Below are 18698 nucleotides of genomic sequence, written 5' to 3'. Positions count from 1 at the left end.
TATTGATTATATTCCCCAAACTGTCTTTCGTATCCTTGTTGCAATCTTGTGGTTACCAATTTGTGCTTTCTAATCTCACCTTCTTCCTCATCCCCACCCCCATCCCATCTAGCAACCCTCAGTTTTTTCTCTATATCTCTGAGACTGTTTCTGATTAGTTTGCTTATTTATTCTATTCTTTAGATGCCACATATAAGTGAGATCATATATTTGTCTTTCTCTGTCTGACTTACTTTACTTAGCATAATGTTCTCTAGGTCCATCCAAATGGTAAGATTTCCTTCTTCTTTATAGCTGAGTAATACTCCATTGTATAAATGTACCACAGTTTCTTAATCTAGTCGTCTACCGATGGGCATTTCGGTTGTTTCCATGTCTTGGCCATTATGAATAGCGCTGCAATAAACATAGGGGTGCATATATTTTTTCAACTTAGCATTTTGGATTTCTCTGGATAGATACCGAAGAGTGGAATGCTGGGTCATAAGGTAGTTCCATTTCCAGTTTTTTTATGTACCTCCATACTGATTTCCATAGTGGCTGCACCAGTCTGCAGCCCCACCAACAGTGCACGAGGGTTCCCTTTTCTCCACAACCTCGCCAGCACTTGTTGTTTGTTGATTTATTGATGATAGCCATTCTGACCGGAGTGAGGTGGTATCTCACTGTGGTTTTTATTTGCATTTCTCTAATGATTAGTGAGGTTGAGCATCTTTTCATATGTCTGTTGGCCACCTGTATGTCCTCTTTAGAAAAATGTCTCTTCATGTCCTCTGCCCATTTTTTAATTGGGTTGTTTGGTTTTTTGGTGTTGAGTTGAATGAGTTTTTTTAATAAATTTTGGATATTAACCCCTTCTCAGATGTATTGTTGACAAATATCTTCTCCCATTCAGTAGGATGCCTTTTTGTTTTATTGAATGTCCATACTGCCTAAGGCAATATATAGGTTCAACATAATTCCTATCAAACTACCAATGACATTTTTCACAGAAATAGAACATATAATCCTAAAATTTATATGGAACCATTAAAGACCCCAAATAGCCATGGCAATCTTGAGAAATAAGAACAAAGTGGGAGGTATCACACTACCTCACATCAAATCATACTACAAGGCTACAGTAATCAAGCAGCATGGTACTGGCATAAAAACAGACACATAGATCAATGGAACAGAATAGAGAGCACAGAAATAAATCCATACCTATATGGTCATTTACTCTATGACAAGGAAGCAAGAATTTGCACTGGGGTAAAGACAGTCTATTCAATAAATGGTGCTGGGAAATCTGGACAGACTCATGCAAAAAAAATGAAATTGGGCCACCTCCTTACGCCATATACAAGAATAAATTCAAAATGGATTAAAGACTTGAATGTAAGACCTGAAACCATGAAACTCCTAGAAGAAAATATAGGGAGTAAATTTGCAGACATTAACCTCAGTAATATTTTGACTGATATATCCCCACGGGCAAAGGAAGTAAGAGAAAAAATAAACATACGGGATTACATCAAACTAAAAAGTTTTTTCACAGCAAAGAAGTAATTTTTACAGCCACAGCTGCTGGGTGTCTCTGACCAGGACACAGCTGGTCAGCCTAAGACACAAACGGCTTAACTCCTTTCAAATGGCATTGCATAATATATGTTTTTATATTGGAAACTCCGCTAATGGCCATTTTCTTTCTAGGTAGTGCCATTATTTCTATTATGTTTTTGAAAGAAAATTTGAGGGCCTCCGACTTACTAGGTAAGTAATTCTTTAATTCATGTAATTATGGCACAGCTTGATCAGGAAATAATCATACTATCCATAAAAAAGATGTGCTTTAAAAACTGGGAACAAATTACTCAAGTAGATATAATCTCATTTAGAGGTGAATGCTATTATGTCTTGGAGTTGCCATCTGCTCTTCTATTGGAAATACTTCAATTTTCATTGTGACCACTGCCCATACTATTAACCACAGCAAATTATTCTTTTACATTGTTATGAAGTTTCTGAAATTTTTATGAACATAATAAAATCCCCCCAAAAATCTGTTACCTAATAGAGTATTTCACTTCAAAGGATATATTTTTTAAATTGTTGCATGAAAGGCCAGCCGAGTGGCTCAGTTGGTTAAGAGCTCACTCAAGAGTCTGTGTGAGCTCTGAGCAACAGGGTCACTGGTTTGATTCACGACCCGAGCTGAGCTGCCGCTGAGCTACCAACAGGTCGCAGGATGGCTCAGCTAAAAAAATAAATAAAAATAAATAAATTGTTGCATGAAAATACTACATAAAAATGAAAACCACACACAAAAATTAGATGTACCAGTTAACTACTTAATTTGTATTTAGCTCTCTCCAAAAGAAACATAGAACTTTGCTCTTCATAATTTTATTTAAACATATAGTTATTAATGGAAATTAACAGTAGCTTTCCTGGCTGTAGGAAAGGTTAGTTATATAGCAAAACCTTCATATATTAATTATATCTTCTACTTCTTACTGGGAATATCATTAGTGAGAAGAATTATAAAGATTCATATTTTCTTCCTTGACAAAATCCTGTCTGAATTGCTGCTGACATATCATAATGGATATGATACTGTAGGCACTTTAAATAAAACAATGCCTACTCACTTCCAAGGAAATCATTTATTTTTAAAATTTGAGCTTTAAATGTGACACCAGTGTTGCTATGCTGAGCATTTGTTTTCTTTGATCATATTTCCCTTGAACTTAGTGTCTTGAAAGTGTTTTCACTTTTTCTTTTTCCTCCTTAGTTTGGTTCTGCTAGTAGAGTTTTTAGTCAACATTGTCAAATTTTTCATGGTTAAAATGTTTTTCCAAATGCATTCATATGTGAACTGTATCTTTTCAAATATATTATTTTTGTATATTCTGGTTTTTATATATTATGGTTGTGGAATCATTTGGGGAAGTTGTATGGAATCAGAAATAAGAATGAGCAATACCTGAGTTTTATAAATTAAAAAAATTATGTCCTACATTATTTTTCTCATTTATCAAATGTCTTCAGGAACTTTAAATTGCTTTATCTAAAATATGTCATCATTTGTAGTTAATGGTTGATTAATGTTTAAATTAATCTAAGGTATTTAATGAAGTAATACAGATGGATATAAAGTAAGACTTGCTAATTATCATGAACATTAGTGATAAAAAGATAATTAAGACAAAATTCCTGTCCTCAAATAATACATTTGATGATAAAGTATATACATAAAAAAGTTTTTTTAAAAGCAGAAAATAATATGTATCATAATGCTTTCAGCCTTTAGTTCAGAACAGGGTTTCTCAACCTCAGCACTACTGACATGGCTGGATAGTTCTCCATTGTAAGGGGCTGTCCTGTGCCTTGTAGGGTTTTTAGCAGCATATGTTCTGGCCTTTACAGATTAGATGCCAGTAGCACCCTCTGCCCCAGTTATGACACCCAAAAATGACTTCATTATTGTTCCCAAATGTTCTCCGGGGGAGGAGAAGTAGAGGGGTAAAATCTCCCCCAGTTGAGAACCACTGGTTTAGACTAGAGATTACTCTAGCTGGGAAGCTAAGAGAGAAATTTTTACAGCAGAGGTAACATTTTAATCAGCTCTGATGGCTGGATAGGACAGGCATGGGCCACATCGAAGCATTTCGAGGAGGGCATACCGAGGGAAGAACACAAGAAGTGTTAACAAAGGTGCAAAAAGGTACGGACGATAATATCTATTTAATACTGTATTACCACTGCTGCCAGTAAGGTTTAGGAAAAAAATAGATGAAAGTCCTAACTGTGGAAAAGGAAGAAATAGAAATATCAGTATGTACAGATGATTTGACTATATACTTAGATCAACTAAACATTACTAAAAGCAAGTAAATGGCTCAACATCAAAGGATGTAAATTAAACTCACTCTCATGGGTTCAAACCTGGATTCAACTTCTGTCAACTGTATAGCCAAAATAATATTATTTAGCTTCTCAGAGCCTCAGTTTGCTGACAAATATAGGACATTGTCTTAAGGATCAAATTGGGTAATTCACATAAGTATTTTGACAAATGTAAAGCCCTGTTAATATGATTGTCATCATTTTTATGACCAACTTCATTCCCAAGAGGTAATACTAAAAATGTGATATAAGGAGTAGTAAACACACACACATATACACATGCATACACACACACACATACAAGACAAATAAATAAAACATCTATTAATTCTTTGATTCTTCGCTAATTTCTCTTATATTAATAACAGTTAACCTTTATTAAATATTTACTCTTTCCAAGTACTATATTTTACATGAACTATCTCGTTTAAATAGGAACAACCCATTTACAGAACTGACACATAGAGAGGTTAAATAACTTGCCCAACATCCTATAACTAATAAGCGGTGGACCAGTAGTCCAATAGTGGCAGCCTGACAGAACAATAATGTAACAGTTGAGGGTGAGTCTCTCGTGTCAGAGAGCTGTTGACCTTTGCAAAGTTACTTAATCTCTTTAAGCCTCAATTTCCTCATTTTTAAAATGATATTACCTACCTCCTAAGATTAAATGAGTTCATTTTTGTAAAACTCTTAAAAAAGTGCCGATTACATTTAAAAACATGCTCAGTAATGTTATATATTATTATCATTACTACTACTACCACCATCACCCACCACTGCACTCTACTGGTTCATCAGAGGAAACCTTTATTAGGATATTTTTGTTAACTTCAGTAATCCAGGCAACATTTCCCACAGCTCTGGTTTGGGTTTTTTGTCCTTCCTAATTTGATGCTTTTTGAGTAGGGCTATATAAGTGATGTCACATTTGTTTTTTTCTATAGTAAAAAGTGGTCAATTCTTGACTTTAATCTAGTGTCATTAAGAATAAGGATTTAGTCACCTATTCCATACCCATGCCTCCAACAGCACTTTCATAAGATTATCATGATCTGAGGCGTAACAACTCACTTCATACTTAGGGAGAGATTTTTTTCACCCAGCCTCACTCAGTAGTGTGTTAAGTCACATGTATTTTCTTCTGTATTGCTGTTGCTTTGAGAAAATTTGACTCTTTCTTTTAAAAAACTAAAAAGTCCTTCTTTTTTTTCTTTACAGAGACTAAAACCAAGCAGGGAAAAGAACAGTTAGTGGAGTTTTTCTTTAAAAAGATTAACATATAAGCATGCTAAAAATTAAATTGTCAAAATGTGCAAAAGAAAATCATTTATTTTTCCCTGCTGCTTCAAGCAAATGAAAGTTTGTTTTTCAGGATGGAACAAATGAAGATTTTTGGACCATGTGGGAACAGGCTGAACTAATTTATTGCCAAATGTTGCTCTGTGGCTCTGAAGCTTTTCACCACTAGCCTCAAAAAATGACCTCACAAAAGCTATGTCTGAAATGAATCGCCAACTATTATTAACGCAATGACAGGATTTGGACTGTGCTCTGATTCTTAGTGGATTAATAACTTTAAATTATTTTAATGATTTTTGTCCTTTACAAAAAGATTTCTCTCTCCTTCAATCAGCCAAAAACGACAGTATTTTCTCCTCTTTTCTCCCTTAGTCATCAAAAATACTGACTCTTAATAGTCTGTGAGATACTACTTGATTTAAGTCCAGATAGTATTATCACAAAAAATAAAAAATTGCAGTCAATTCATCAGCACTCCCCAGAGACTAGTAACTTAATTACTTCAAGTCACCTATAAATGGTTCCCCCAGATAGAATGTCCAGAGATTAATAGTGAGATGAAGAACATGTCCTTCTCTCCTTCTCCCACACCAGAGGTCAGCTTGCTTGGGGGCCAGTATCTAGAACACTGATCCAGCCAAACAAACCATCATTTCTGATTGAGAGGACAGATTGGCTATTTTGATTTCAAAACTGCCTCAAAAATGGCAGACTTTTTGATGATAGTTTCAAGACTATTTGTAGTCAGTATATTATCGAGACTTCCCAATCCAGGGTTCCATCAGAATTTAGCTGCTATAAGTCTGAGGAATCTGAAGAGGTTGTACTAAGGGGACAACACTCCAAATGGTTTGGTGTTAAAGAGTCCAGTTTATTCTGTGGATTCCTGGTATCCCACAAAAGTAATAGCTGGACCCCCGTTGATCAGGAGACATATTGCAAGGACAAAGAGAATCAGAAATCAATCTTGGTTGGAGTCAGGTTAGCTGAATATTAAAAAACTCTTAAAGCTACCAGAAGTCAGGTCAAGCCAGATTCCAGAAGCTAGACAATAGACAGTTAACATTAGCTGGCATTCAACTGGGCATTGGGGACAAAATTAAAAGAGATCTCGTGTTTTACTTAAGGGGACGGGTGGGCTGGGAGACCAGATGTCAGTTGAGAAAGAATTCTGCAAGTAGATCTTAGAATAAGGCTTGTATAGATGAGGAACTCAACAGGTTAGCAGTGCCAGTGAACAGAAGCATCAGAAGGAGCCTGATTCTAGGCTCTCTTCAATCATTTTTATACTTCATTCTCAGTCACAAGGATGTACAGGAGATTTTTACAACAGACCGGCCATAGCCTCCTGAAACAGAGGCTGCAGTCTCACAGCTGGAGCCAGTTACATGTCAGACATTTCCCAAAGTATAAAAGATTCCTCAAAACACTACTTCAGGGTGATATAAATGGTCAAATATGTTTAGAAATATTACAACCACGTCCTCCTCTAGGAGAGCCACAACGAATACTAACACATTGAGGATCTGAGGGGTCTTCCAGTAGAAGAACTATTTAAGTTTGTTTAACTCCCAAATAGATTTCACTTGAGACCTTTTTTGGTGGAGCACCCATCTTATAAAACTGGTTCCAAGGAGCACCAGTTTGGAGACGCTCTTCTAAAGGAACCTCAGGGCCAGTCAAGGGTCACTGCCAGGAGGAGTCAATTCCTTCTGTGCCCTGTGGGGATGCTGTATCTGCCCTCAGGTTATGCTCTGGACAACTCCTGGGGCACCACTTGCTAAGATTCAATGTGAATGACCGCCCTGAGTTTTCCATTTGGCAGCCCTGCTCCTGTATACATACAAGAGGTGAGAGAGTGTAATCGTTAAGAAAATAGGCTCCCTAGGTTCCAATCCAAGCTCTCCACTTAGGTAGAAAATCCCAGACAAGCTAGTTATTCCCCCTGTGACTCAATTTCCTCATATGTCCAATGTGGATAGTACTGCCCATACTGGCCTCTTTCAGAGCCAAATTCCTGGAATACAGCAGGTATGACAAGTTAATTTGTAACTAGAGACTGAGTCACAGAAGGATAAATAGCTTCCAGCTAGCAAGTAGCAGTGAAATTTGAATTCCATGGGAGCAGTTTCAGCTTAGATTGACTTCACGATCTAATTGTTGACCTGAAATTTAATCATTTCCATGGGCAAAGAGCATGTCAAGTACTGCTTCCCTGTCTTCAGAATCTTACGCTTCCAGACTACTCCTTTGGGCAAATGGACCAGCAGAAGGTGAACCAGCAAGTTTTCTAAGTCAGAAATCTGTGTCTTTCTAAAGAAGGAATATTCATGGCTTTACTGAAATAAAAATAGCAAGAACTGACATCTCATGACACTTTTAGAAAAAAGTAGCATATAAATAAATTTTAAGGAAATTTATTGAAGGAACTGGTAATGACTACCTTCAACACTTCTAAACACTTACAGAAAACGTGCACATGATTCATGAAGGTAGTCATATAGAAAAAATAGGACACCAAATAAACAAGCATATAACAGGTAGCAGCTATCCAGACGGCCTTTGTCATTGTCAGAGGAAGCTGAAATTAAACCTATTTAGAAGAATGTATGACCTACTGAGCTGCCATAGAGTTACTTACTACATTCACAGTGATGTGACGCTCAGATCAAATAATACATGTGAAAAAGAACTTTGAAAGTATATTTGCAAAATCATCAGTCATTTTATTTGTTTTTAAAGGAGTTTTGAAATGCAGTAAAGATCTATATTGGTAGAGATGGGCACAGGTATGCAAATGTGGAAGCAGATGTGAAACTGGGAGGGATGTGTCAGGATATGAAACAGGGACCATACTGGAAAGTTAAATAAATAACACTACTTCCATATAATGGAATCCTTTGCAGGCTTAAAAAGAATGAGGCCGCCCTGCGTATACTGATGAAAAATGGTCTCCAAGATGTTCTGTTAAGTAGACATAAAACAAGATACAAAAAAGTGTGTAAATATCGTTTGTATAAAAAACCAAACTCACACACACATGCATAAAATGTCTTTGAAAGAAAATCTCAAGAACTAGTGTCAGTAGTTAACTTTGAGGAGAGAAATTAATAGGCAGTAAGGATACGAGAGAGATTTAACTTTTCACTGATCACTCTTTTAAATTTTTTACCATATACATGTGTTACCCATTCAAAGCTAAATTTCAAAAAAGAAATATAATTGACACTAGATACAGTTAGATAAATCACTTGCAGAGGAACTCAATATAAACAAGAAAGTTGGAAGTCTCTGAGACTTCTAAATTGTTTTCAATGCATTTTTTTCTGCTATACTATATCAAGTTTTAAAAACTTTTTTAAAAATCTCTTCTTCCGGGCCAGCCGAGTAGCGCGGTGGTTAAGAGCTGGCTTGGGACGCCAGAGGGCCCCGGTTCAGATCCCACATATGAGGGCCAGTGACACTGCCCTCTACAGCTAAGATCCTGAACAACAGCTCAACCTGGAGCTGGGCTGCCGTGAATCGCCGGTGACCGCAATGGCATAGGCTGCAGCCCCTGCTGCAGTGGGTTGCCATGGGCTACCATGTGTAGCTGGCAGCCAGCGTGAGCGGCCGTCCAGAAGCCGATGACCTATCTGCCTTGCCTGGTAAGAGTGCAATGATGGTGCCAACTTGGGCCAGTGAGGCGACATCCTCTACAACTAGACTGAAGAACAAAAGGACAGCAACTTGTCTGTTCCCCTTCCCCTAATTCCCCAGTGCTGTTCCCATCCCCCAATTCCCCAATAAAAATCTTAAAAAAAAAAAATCTCTTCTTCCTAGGAACCTAATATTGAACAATTATAAGATCTTTTTTTCCAAAAGAAAGGACAAGGTTGACCAATAATTTTGTCCAAGTTCTTATATATGGTTTTTATTATTTTCCTTTTATTACAATGCTTAATAATGTATATTGTGTTTCATTTTAAAAATTCTCATTAGCAATATCTTTTAAAATTGTACATATAATTTGTCTTCACAAAGCATTACAGAATGAATTGTTGCATTAGAGGAAGTTTATTTTATAGCTTCTACAATACCCTGAATAGCTATTGTCTAGCTTGTGTGAAAAATCAAATGCTCTTTGTTCTCAGAAACCAGAGTTCAAACTCCTAAATCATTTGGTTAAGAGGAATAGGAAATTGGTGTCTTCAAATTGTGAGATTTTATAGACAAACCAAATTGTTTCAGATTGGAGTCAATGCTGGTTGTAAATTATACATATAACAATCCTGACCTCAGTGTGAAACAAGCTGAATTATGTTTTCAAGGGTATTATTTGAAAAATGCTACACATGTCACTTTTTCTCAGTCTGTTCATTATTAATAAATATGCAGTTTTCAGTGTTATTTGGAAGGGTAAGTCCTTCCTTTACCCCTCTTTCGGTGGCCACTCCTCCCACACACATTCCCTCCCACCATCATTTTAAGTGATGACAATAACACACTTCTTATAGGTTTATTATGTGGGATTTTACTAAGTCATATCTAGAATTCTAGATTCTAAATTGGATTAAATAAATCTTACACCAAAGTCAGCGTTCACCTTCTTTATTTCTGCTAATGGAACTCCAATAAATGGCAATGATTAAGGTGCTCATTTACCAGAGTTTCAGAGGGTAAAATCACCCACATGCGTGTAAAGGCTCCAAGGATGAGTAAGTGCAGGGTGGACTGTCAGGCGATGGACATGCCCACTCTGGGCTCTGCCATCTAGATCTAGATCCAGTGCACTTACTGGCCCACATGCCAACAAACAGCCAGCTGGTTATGTCTTCATGTCTTCTTATACACATGCTCTGATCTTCCCCATCTTTGGGGAAAGCTCTGGAGAGGCCAGGATTCAGCTGGAACAACAGAGAAAAATTGGACGTTATGTCCTGCCCCATCCATTCCCTGGCTCATAAGCCCCTTTAAACATAATTCCTACAGGTAAATTCATGATGATATCTATGGATGGTTTGATGATGGTTTGAAGGGAGGGATGTCAGCACTTTTACAAGTAATGCTCAGTCTGTAGGTAATGTTTGCATCTACAAAAAGATGTCAATGCCTCTTTTCAAATCAGTTTGTCTTTTCAATTTTATTTAAAGGTATGACATTGGCGTTTGCAGGAACATACTTGTTGGTGAATTTTGCTCCAAATATAACTCAGGCTATCTCCGCAAGAACAATACAGTATTACTTTGTTGGTTGGCAGTTCCTGATCTATGTGGTAAGAATTGTAAAAATTTTACTATTGCAGAAACTATGTTATCTAGACCACTGGTACATGCACATGTTAGAGAACTAATATCTTTTCTTCTCAGCGTTAATATCTCATTAAAATGTAAATATATTTGACTAGTACCAAAGTATTTGAAACACTAAGTCAACAATGAAGCACCCCCAGGTTCCTAGTAGCCTCGCCTTGGGGGTGACCCATCACTAGAACAATTTCTACAACATTTAATCTGGCAAATTTTAGAGCAACATGTTTTAGGACAACTCAAAAAAACAAAACACCCTCTTTCCAGGGCAAAAGGAAATACCTACAGACATAGTTTACTTCATTGAATTTTATTCAAGATAGATATCCTCTTCAAAAAAGTACTCATTGAGACCAATGCAACAGATTGTCTGTGGAAAAGCAGACAGCAGTGTGTGAAAGAAAGAATGGAATAGGCTAATATAGAAATTGGAAGCACTGATTGGGATATTTTATTTGAAGCATTGGCTGTGTCCAGTGGATATAAAGAGAGAACATGATTAAATGGTTGGTATGTAACTTGTTACAGAAGTCTGTTTAGATGCAGAATAGGAATATTCTAGGATGGCAGGTAGTAAGAAGAAAACTGGGATAGTCTAGATGAGCATTCAGCCAAGAACTAGATTGGTAAAATAGTTGTGAATTCAGTAAAAAGCACACAAAGTCATATATATTTAGGATTAGACGTCACCTCAAAAAACTTATCATCTGCTCTAGTCCTTTGCCACATTAAAACAGGTAAAATAGTATTATCCTACTTTTACACCTATTGTTTAAAAATGTAACACTGGCATTTGCAGGGACATAGTTACTGGTGAACATTGCTCCAAGTGTAACTCGGATATTACAGAAACTGCATGGTATATTATTGTCTGGCAGTTCCTAGTCTATGTGACAAGAATTCTATGTATCCTATCATCTCTGATATATAATTCTGACCACTGGAACAAATGTTTACAGGCCTTTTCTTTTTGTATCTCCCAGTGTACTCCTTTCTCTTATTCAACAAAGATACTTAGATTTCTCATTAGAGAAATCTTTAATAAACTATCCTATTTACCTTCCACTCACCCCCAAAAATTTTATTCCCTTCCACTTGCTCAGCTCCTCTTCATTCCTTATTCATTATAATCTAGTAGATCCCTCCGCACAAACTGCCAAATGGAATTGCCTTTTTTTTTTCTGGTCCTTATTCTTCTTGAACCTTGTGTAGCATTTACTTGTGGCCCATCATCATCTCCTGGAACTCTCCTTTCTCTGGCTTCCTCAGTCTGTTTTCCTTGTTGCTCCTCTTCCTTGCTGACTATTCTATCCCAGGTTCTTGATGGTCACCTCCTCCTCTTCTGCCAACCACTCTTACCTGTTCATGAGGCTCATGTGATCTCAGTGCCCACCCCACCATCATCTTTAGAAAGACTTCCAAATCCAGAACTGCATTTCCTTCCCAGTCCTCTTCTGAGCTGCAGATCTGTGTTTTCATCTGTCCACTTATTACTCATCCCTGCCTGGGTGCCTCATAGGTTCTTTGAATGTAACATCTCAAAATACTGAACTTAATATGTTCTCCCCTAAACTCCCTTCTCTCTTAGGGCTCCCCTTACCCCTGCCCCCCATCAACCTTTAGGACTGGGCTTCCCAATTCTGATTAGCCTTCCTCACATCTGTCGTATTTTGTGTCTCCTGCCTGCCCATGTGTCCTCCTACTTGTCCAACATACCCAGTCCTTTAACTATCACAGCTTTCATCAATCAAATCTAAGAACTAGAAGGACTTGTTGAATATTTCATGATAGTCTAAACTTGAAGTCCTACCAACACATTGTTATTCTTTGCCTACAGGCAAAACAAATTCTTCATCCAGTAAAAAAAGCATCACATAGTTTATGACCAGAAAATTAATAGCCTAAGTTGAAACCTTTGGAGATTAAAGATGCATCAGGACTTATTTTTTTTGGAATAAACAGCATTGTTCGATGATGATGTGTCTTATATTGTTTTAACACTAGAGAAACATTTTAAAAGAATACAACTATTTTTTATTAAACCTTATATTTCCACCAAAAAAGCTCTGAAATTCATTGTATTTTGCCATTTTCAAAAGTCAACTCTTAAATTCATTCATTCATTTATTCACTAATTCATTCAACATATTAGTCATCCTGGGTAGTGAGAGGAATTCCTGTAGCAGGAATTTTACAGTCCTGCGAGACACCCATATTGCTATAAAATAATGAAAGCGTATTTGAAAGTAAATGTCACCAAGAAATGTAAATAATTCCAGATATTTATAAGATAGCATAAAATAAACTTTTAATAAAGTCACATTTGAATAACACTATTGGCATTAGACTCTAAAGGGAATGGATCTATATTATCTTAGCTTGGAATTTAATGTGTTATATGTTGCATCTCTAAAGACTCTAGAAGTTATCAATTACATACTAAGATCTTCAGCTGAAGTTTGGTTTAAATCTGTTAAACATCTAAGTAATTAATATTTAATCCTTCGATGTGGCAGATTCTGTGCTTTTTCTGCAAACCATGACTACAAAGATCATAATTACAGTAATTAAGTCTATTCTTTGAAGTATCATTCATCAAACTGTTTCTGTATTACTCTGAGTATAAAAGCAGTAACTAAATTGCCTTTCAGGACTGATTAATAAAATGAATAAAAATATTTTAAAGTCTGAAAAAGTTTTACATTTCTCAAAAGGGGATTGTAAAATTGTATTACAGTCTGGCTAATAGCATCTCCTTGTCTCAAGCGTTTACCGGTGCCAGGTGGATGTCCGTTTCCCCTTGAAGGCTTACATGAAGTGGAAGCCTCAGACAGAGGCCCAGGAGCCTGTCCTCTGAGCTGGTCCTCTCGGGCAGGAAAAGGATTTGAGAAGCCTGGTATCTACTGGCCAATAAAGAATGAAGTGTCCTTTGCTCACACACTAAATAAAACAGCCTTTCTTAACCTGTATTCATAGAGAGGTAGTCCCACCTAGTGCTTGCCCAAAAGCAAGCAAACAAACCGAGTGGGTTTTCGAGGTCAAACTAGCTTGGAGAGATGCTGTGTAACATGGCCCCTACTGACAAATTCATCATCTCTGTTAGCATGTTAAAAACTAGAGTACTTTAGGAAAGAGACAGACTTAATTTTGTTAAATCTGCATGCCCCAGGCTTATGTGACCATGGGGCCCTTTTCTGGAAGGACCTTTTGTTGATTAACACCTATTAACTGCAGAACCGCATGAGGAAATGCAGCCCTAAGCCTCAATTACTTGATGTTCTTTGGCAGGCTTGAATGTGGCCATTTTGCCCACCCAGATTTTCCAACAGATTATTTCAAATTGAAACCTCTGTTGTGAACATAGAATCCTTCACAAAATAATCTGCATGGTGCTCATTTTCTCTCTGCCAGACAAAAAATTAAATCAGCAGAAGTAGGGGCTGCGCCTTTCGTTTGGTGTAATTCTATACCCCAAAGCCAATTATTAAGTCAGCTTTTCTGGCAAAGCTGCTTCAAAACCCACCACCAGGTGTGAAAAACCCGAAGGAAGAAAACTGTGTTTTTATAAGACCTCAATATCTATTGCACGAGGTTCATTTGCTTTGTTGTCTGAATGCAAATAGCCCTGGCAGGCCTGCCCTAGGCTCGCTTATGCAGCTGCAGCAGCCAACACTCCCTGAGCAGGCTGAGCCCAGTGCCTAGCTCTGACTCCTTTCTGTCCTTTACCTGCACAACAGCCCTTACATTGGCAGATGGGGGAACCGAGGTAGGGAGGTGCAATCATTTGTCCAGGGTCACTTAAATACTAAGTGGCAGAGCCAGAATCCAACACCAGGCAGTCCACCTCTGGGGTATGCAGTCCAGTTCATTTCACGACACTCCTCTCTATGCAGAATTAATAAAAGCTGACCACCAAGGATCAGATCTTTGTCCAGGCTTGACCTTAGAGAGCACCTTTGCAGAGATAATTTCTTGTGGACAAGGCAGGCATATCAAAGGCCATACTTTCAAGAAAGAACTTGAAGAAAGAAGATGAGGTGAACATGGGCTCAGATTTTGATACTGGAAGTGGGGCATCCGTGGTGAAATTGTGTATATCTCTTTTGTCACATTATTCCATGGACTGACAGTGCTCCTTTTACCACTGAAAACAGGGTGAGAGTGCCTTTAAATCTAATTATATTAGAGAACCAATCCAGAAAACCTAGAATGAATTCAGAAAACTCATCCCAAAGTTTCTGGTCCTCTGGAAAGGCTTCAGGTAACCAAAACCTAAATTATTTTTTTATTTCTTCCATACCAAATTGTCACAAACTTAGTGGCTTAAAACAACACAAACTTATTAACTTACAATTTTGAAGGTCAGAAGTCCGATACCTAAAATAAAGCTATTGGCAGGGCTGTGTTCGTTGCTCATGCCTGTAGAGGAGAATCTGTCTCCTTGCCTTCTCCCGCCTCTAGAGGCCGCCAGCCTTCCTGACTCAGGTCTATCTCACATTACATTTCTCTGTGGCCACAGTTGGAAAGGTTCTCGGGTTTGAAAGACTTGTGATTATATTGGGCCCACTTGGATAATCCGGGATAATCTCCCCATGTCAAGATCCATAGCCTTAATCACATCTGCAAAGCCCTTTTGCCATGTAAAATAACATAAAAGTTCCAGAGATTAAGACATGCACATCTTTGGGGAGCCGTGATCCTGCCTACCAGAGCTGCATCACTTCACTCCTCTGAGCCTTGGTGTCCCCATTTGTAAAATGGGGATCATAATAACACCTACCTCCTGAAGTTGTGAGGACTCAGTGAACCAGTACAAGTAAAACACGTGGTAAGCACCCAGTAAGTGCTGTTATTTCTGACCTCTGAGATAGCAATCAGCAAAGCAGCCTCTGCCTGGGTTGCAGCAACCTGCAGAAATCACAGCTTCTTTAATATTGATATTTTCACAGAGGGGGGAAAATATTGCTAGAAAAAAATTAACGTTACTTCATGCTGCTTGAGTATTTTATTCCTGGGAGCTTCATGACCTCTTGCCACAAGACAGAACCCAGACAGCACCTACAGTCATTCTATGAATAATAGAGCTCATGTTTTATTTATCTAAAGCTACAAAGATGGAATTTACAAAAAGGTCATAGAGGATTTTTAGAATTGATAGCTACTCTCATTCTCCCCCCCCCCCAAAAAAAATTTAATAATTAGCATGTTAGTAGATTTTGTGTGTTAGTGCAGGAAGAGCTTTCTTCTCCCCAGGAGTGCAAACTTGGTTCTGAATGCTGTTGCGAGTGGTGATTGTATCACATGAGAAGTGGAAGCCGGTGGCTGAGCGGAGACCCCGCCAAGAGGGCTATTTCTGTTCATGATAAATTGTACAGAGGTTGGACACTCAGTGTTTTGATGGCAGCTTTTGGGAAGGCAAAGAGATAGGAATTTAATAGCTTTTGTAGCACACCTTGATTAAATTGAATCAAGTAAGTAAGTTTCATAAGGAAAATTAAAATAATTGGTTTAATTTACCAGGAAAAGAAAAGACTAAGGGATGAGTTAATCTTTCATATTAGGTAAAAAGGATTTTAAATGAGGAAGATAAGGTGCTGCTACTTTCTGTTCCCACAGAGGATTAAAGGAGAAAAAACGAACAAGCAAAACCTTGGAAAGAGTAGAGATTTATGTTGACTTAGAAAGGGCTCCACAAGTAAAATGCAATTTTGAAAGTAGTAAAGTCCCTAACTCTAGTAATTTTTAAGAAAAAAACTAGTGATGGTATTTTTACTTGTCTGATGTCAGAAAAGTAAGCATTCATATTTAAGATTTCAGTCCATGGATACTGTCTCTTTTAAAAAAGAAATAGCATTGCTTCAGGTTATCTTAAGAACCCCAAAAAAGAAAAAAGTTAAAACAAAAGTAAAATCAAGGACTCAAAATTATACTAGTGTTTTTTCAAGGGTAGGAAAACTTTAGCCATTCAGTCAATATTTATTGACTACTCAGTTTATTAGACATTAGGCCTGTTTTTTTGAAAGTTATTGATAATAAACTTCAGGTATAATTTACTCATTAATTCCATAAATTTTTATTGAGTGACCAACTGGGTGCCAGGCCCTGGAGACAGAGTGGCGAACACGAAAGATAAGGTCCCTGTTCTCATAAACTGATGTGCTGGTGAGGGAGACAGACAAGAAACACGTTAAATACATGAACAAAAAGTATGACAGATGATGATAAAATGCTCTACAGTAGCCAACTGATGTTACAGGCGTGAGAGGATGACTGGGTGTCTGTTAGATCAGAGTGGTCCTGGAAGACCTCTCAGAGGAGGTAATGTTTAAGCTGAGAGCTGAGTAAGTAGGTGGAGCCATTGTGCAAAGATTAGGTAAGGGGCATTCCAGGGAGCACAAACTGTCAGTGCCAAGGCCCAAAAGCAGGAGCAACCTGAGGACTGCAAAGAACGGGTGGGGGGTGGGGCGGCCATTGTGGCTGGCGCAGGTTAGACGAGCCAGGAGTACGCTGCACCAGATGAGGTCAGAGAAGTCGGCAGGGGCTTTGTGATCCAGGACAGAGTTTGGATTTTATTCTTAATGTGATAGGAAACCATAGGAGATTTAAGAACAACTGGACCTAATTTATATTTTTACTACATGGCTTATCCTGGATGAATCTCGTAAACATAATGCACAGTGAAAAAAAGCAAGTGAAAGCAATATGATTCCATTTGTATAAAGTCCAAAAATATGTACAAATAGGGTGTTGTTTGGAGGATACATAGAAATGTGATAAACTATAAAGAAAGTGAATGATAAACCCAAAATTCAGTACCGTGGTTCCTGGGGAGGTCGAAGGAGAGGGAGGTACAATTGGAGAGAGGCACATAACAGACTTCAAATTTATTGGTCGATTCTCTTTATCAGGTTGAGTACTTGACAGATCACTGTAAATACCTTGTATGTATATCATATATAGTCTCTGTGAAGGAAATGTTTCATTATCCAAATTGTGGTTTTAAATGACTCCTCTGGCTGCTCAATGGCTGGATGGTAGAGAGAGAGAGACAAGAGTAAAATCAGGGACAAATGAGAAGCTAGTGCAGTAGTCAGAAAGAGTGGCAGGGAGTGAGGGAAGGGAGGAGTGTGGTGATGTCACTTGCTGGGGGGGTGAAGGCCCAGGAAGAGCAGATAGGGAAGGTAGGCAATCGAGAGGAAAGTGTTTCCACGTGCTCGTGTGATACGGCTATTAAATGTGCATGTGGAGATGTCTAGTAGATCGTGGGATAAATGAGACTGGAGTTGCAAGGAGGTCAGAGGTTATGTTAGAGCGCTGGGTCTGGATGGCTGAGGCTCGTTAATAGTCCCAAATATTTATAAATGTCCTCAGGAATTCCAATCATGTCACCCTCAACTGTCATATGAGAAGAGCTGCAAAGTCAAAAAGAGAAGTGTGGCATTCTGAGTACCTTGTATAGAATAATTTATACTTTACTCTTTTTCATCTTTTTTCTATTTCTAGATTTTAGAAATACTAATTTTCTGCATTCTCCTATATTTCCATAAAAGAAAAGGAATGAAGCACATTGTGATTCTGCTAACCCTGGTGGCACTTCTAGGTAAGGATATATTTGGTTTTCTAATTTTCTAGTATAGCCATGCTGTCATAAAAGACATTCTATTCCTTTCTTATTGTCTCCACTTTTCAACTCTGATCTATAGAAAGAAACTGAGTCTCAATTATGCACATTATATTTTGCATGTCCATTGCTACAATTGGTATATATTTAATTCTTTCAAAAATGTATTTAAGGATTTTTACTTCCTGGTAACTTTATTTGCTCTCTGACAATTTGAGGATTTTTTTTTCTTAGTAATTAATTAAAAAATATAAAAGCAAACAAATGAACCCAACAGACACATTTGTATCAGGAATCACTTATCAAGACTTATCCTGTTTACATTTTTTAAAACCCTTTAAAATATGGCTAATGAGAAAGAGAACAGTAAGCAGTATGATTTTCTTAAATATATTTCTTTGATTCATTGTTTACCCACCCATTTCCTTTGTTTTTCCAGAGGCATCTTATAGGATTTGAAAACTGGTGCTTAGATAATAAGCCCACTATATATTTTAAAACTATCCTCCCTCCCTCTCTCCCTTCCCCCTCCTCCTCCTCCTCCTTCTCCTCCTCCTCCTCTCTCTCTCTTTCTCTCTCTCTCTCTCTCTCTCTCT

The 18698-nt window shown here is 37.7% G+C and overlaps 1 protein-coding gene across 3 annotated transcripts in view; it reads left to right on the top strand.

Moving 5' to 3' along the window:
- Positions 1-18698, top strand: part of NIPAL2 (NIPA like domain containing 2) — a 77743-nt gene that overhangs the window by 43699 nt on the left and 15346 nt on the right. For 2 of the 3 annotated variants that reach the window (XM_019642563.1, XM_019642561.1), the window contains exons 4-6: positions 1696-1755; positions 10326-10447; positions 17985-18081. In XM_019642563.1, the coding sequence (XP_019498108.1) occupies positions 1696-1755; positions 10326-10447; positions 17985-18081 (279 nt within the window). The remainder of the gene's footprint in view (positions 1-1695; positions 1756-10325; positions 10448-17984; positions 18082-18698) is intronic. The other variant, XM_019642562.1, reaches the window with a different exon arrangement.

Source organism: Hipposideros armiger, unplaced genomic scaffold (genome assembly GCF_001890085.2).
Source record: "Hipposideros armiger isolate ML-2016 unplaced genomic scaffold, ASM189008v1 scaffold_70, whole genome shotgun sequence".
NCBI lineage: Eukaryota > Metazoa > Chordata > Mammalia > Chiroptera > Hipposideridae > Hipposideros > Hipposideros armiger.
This window is presented reverse-complemented; position numbering and strand designations above follow the sequence as displayed.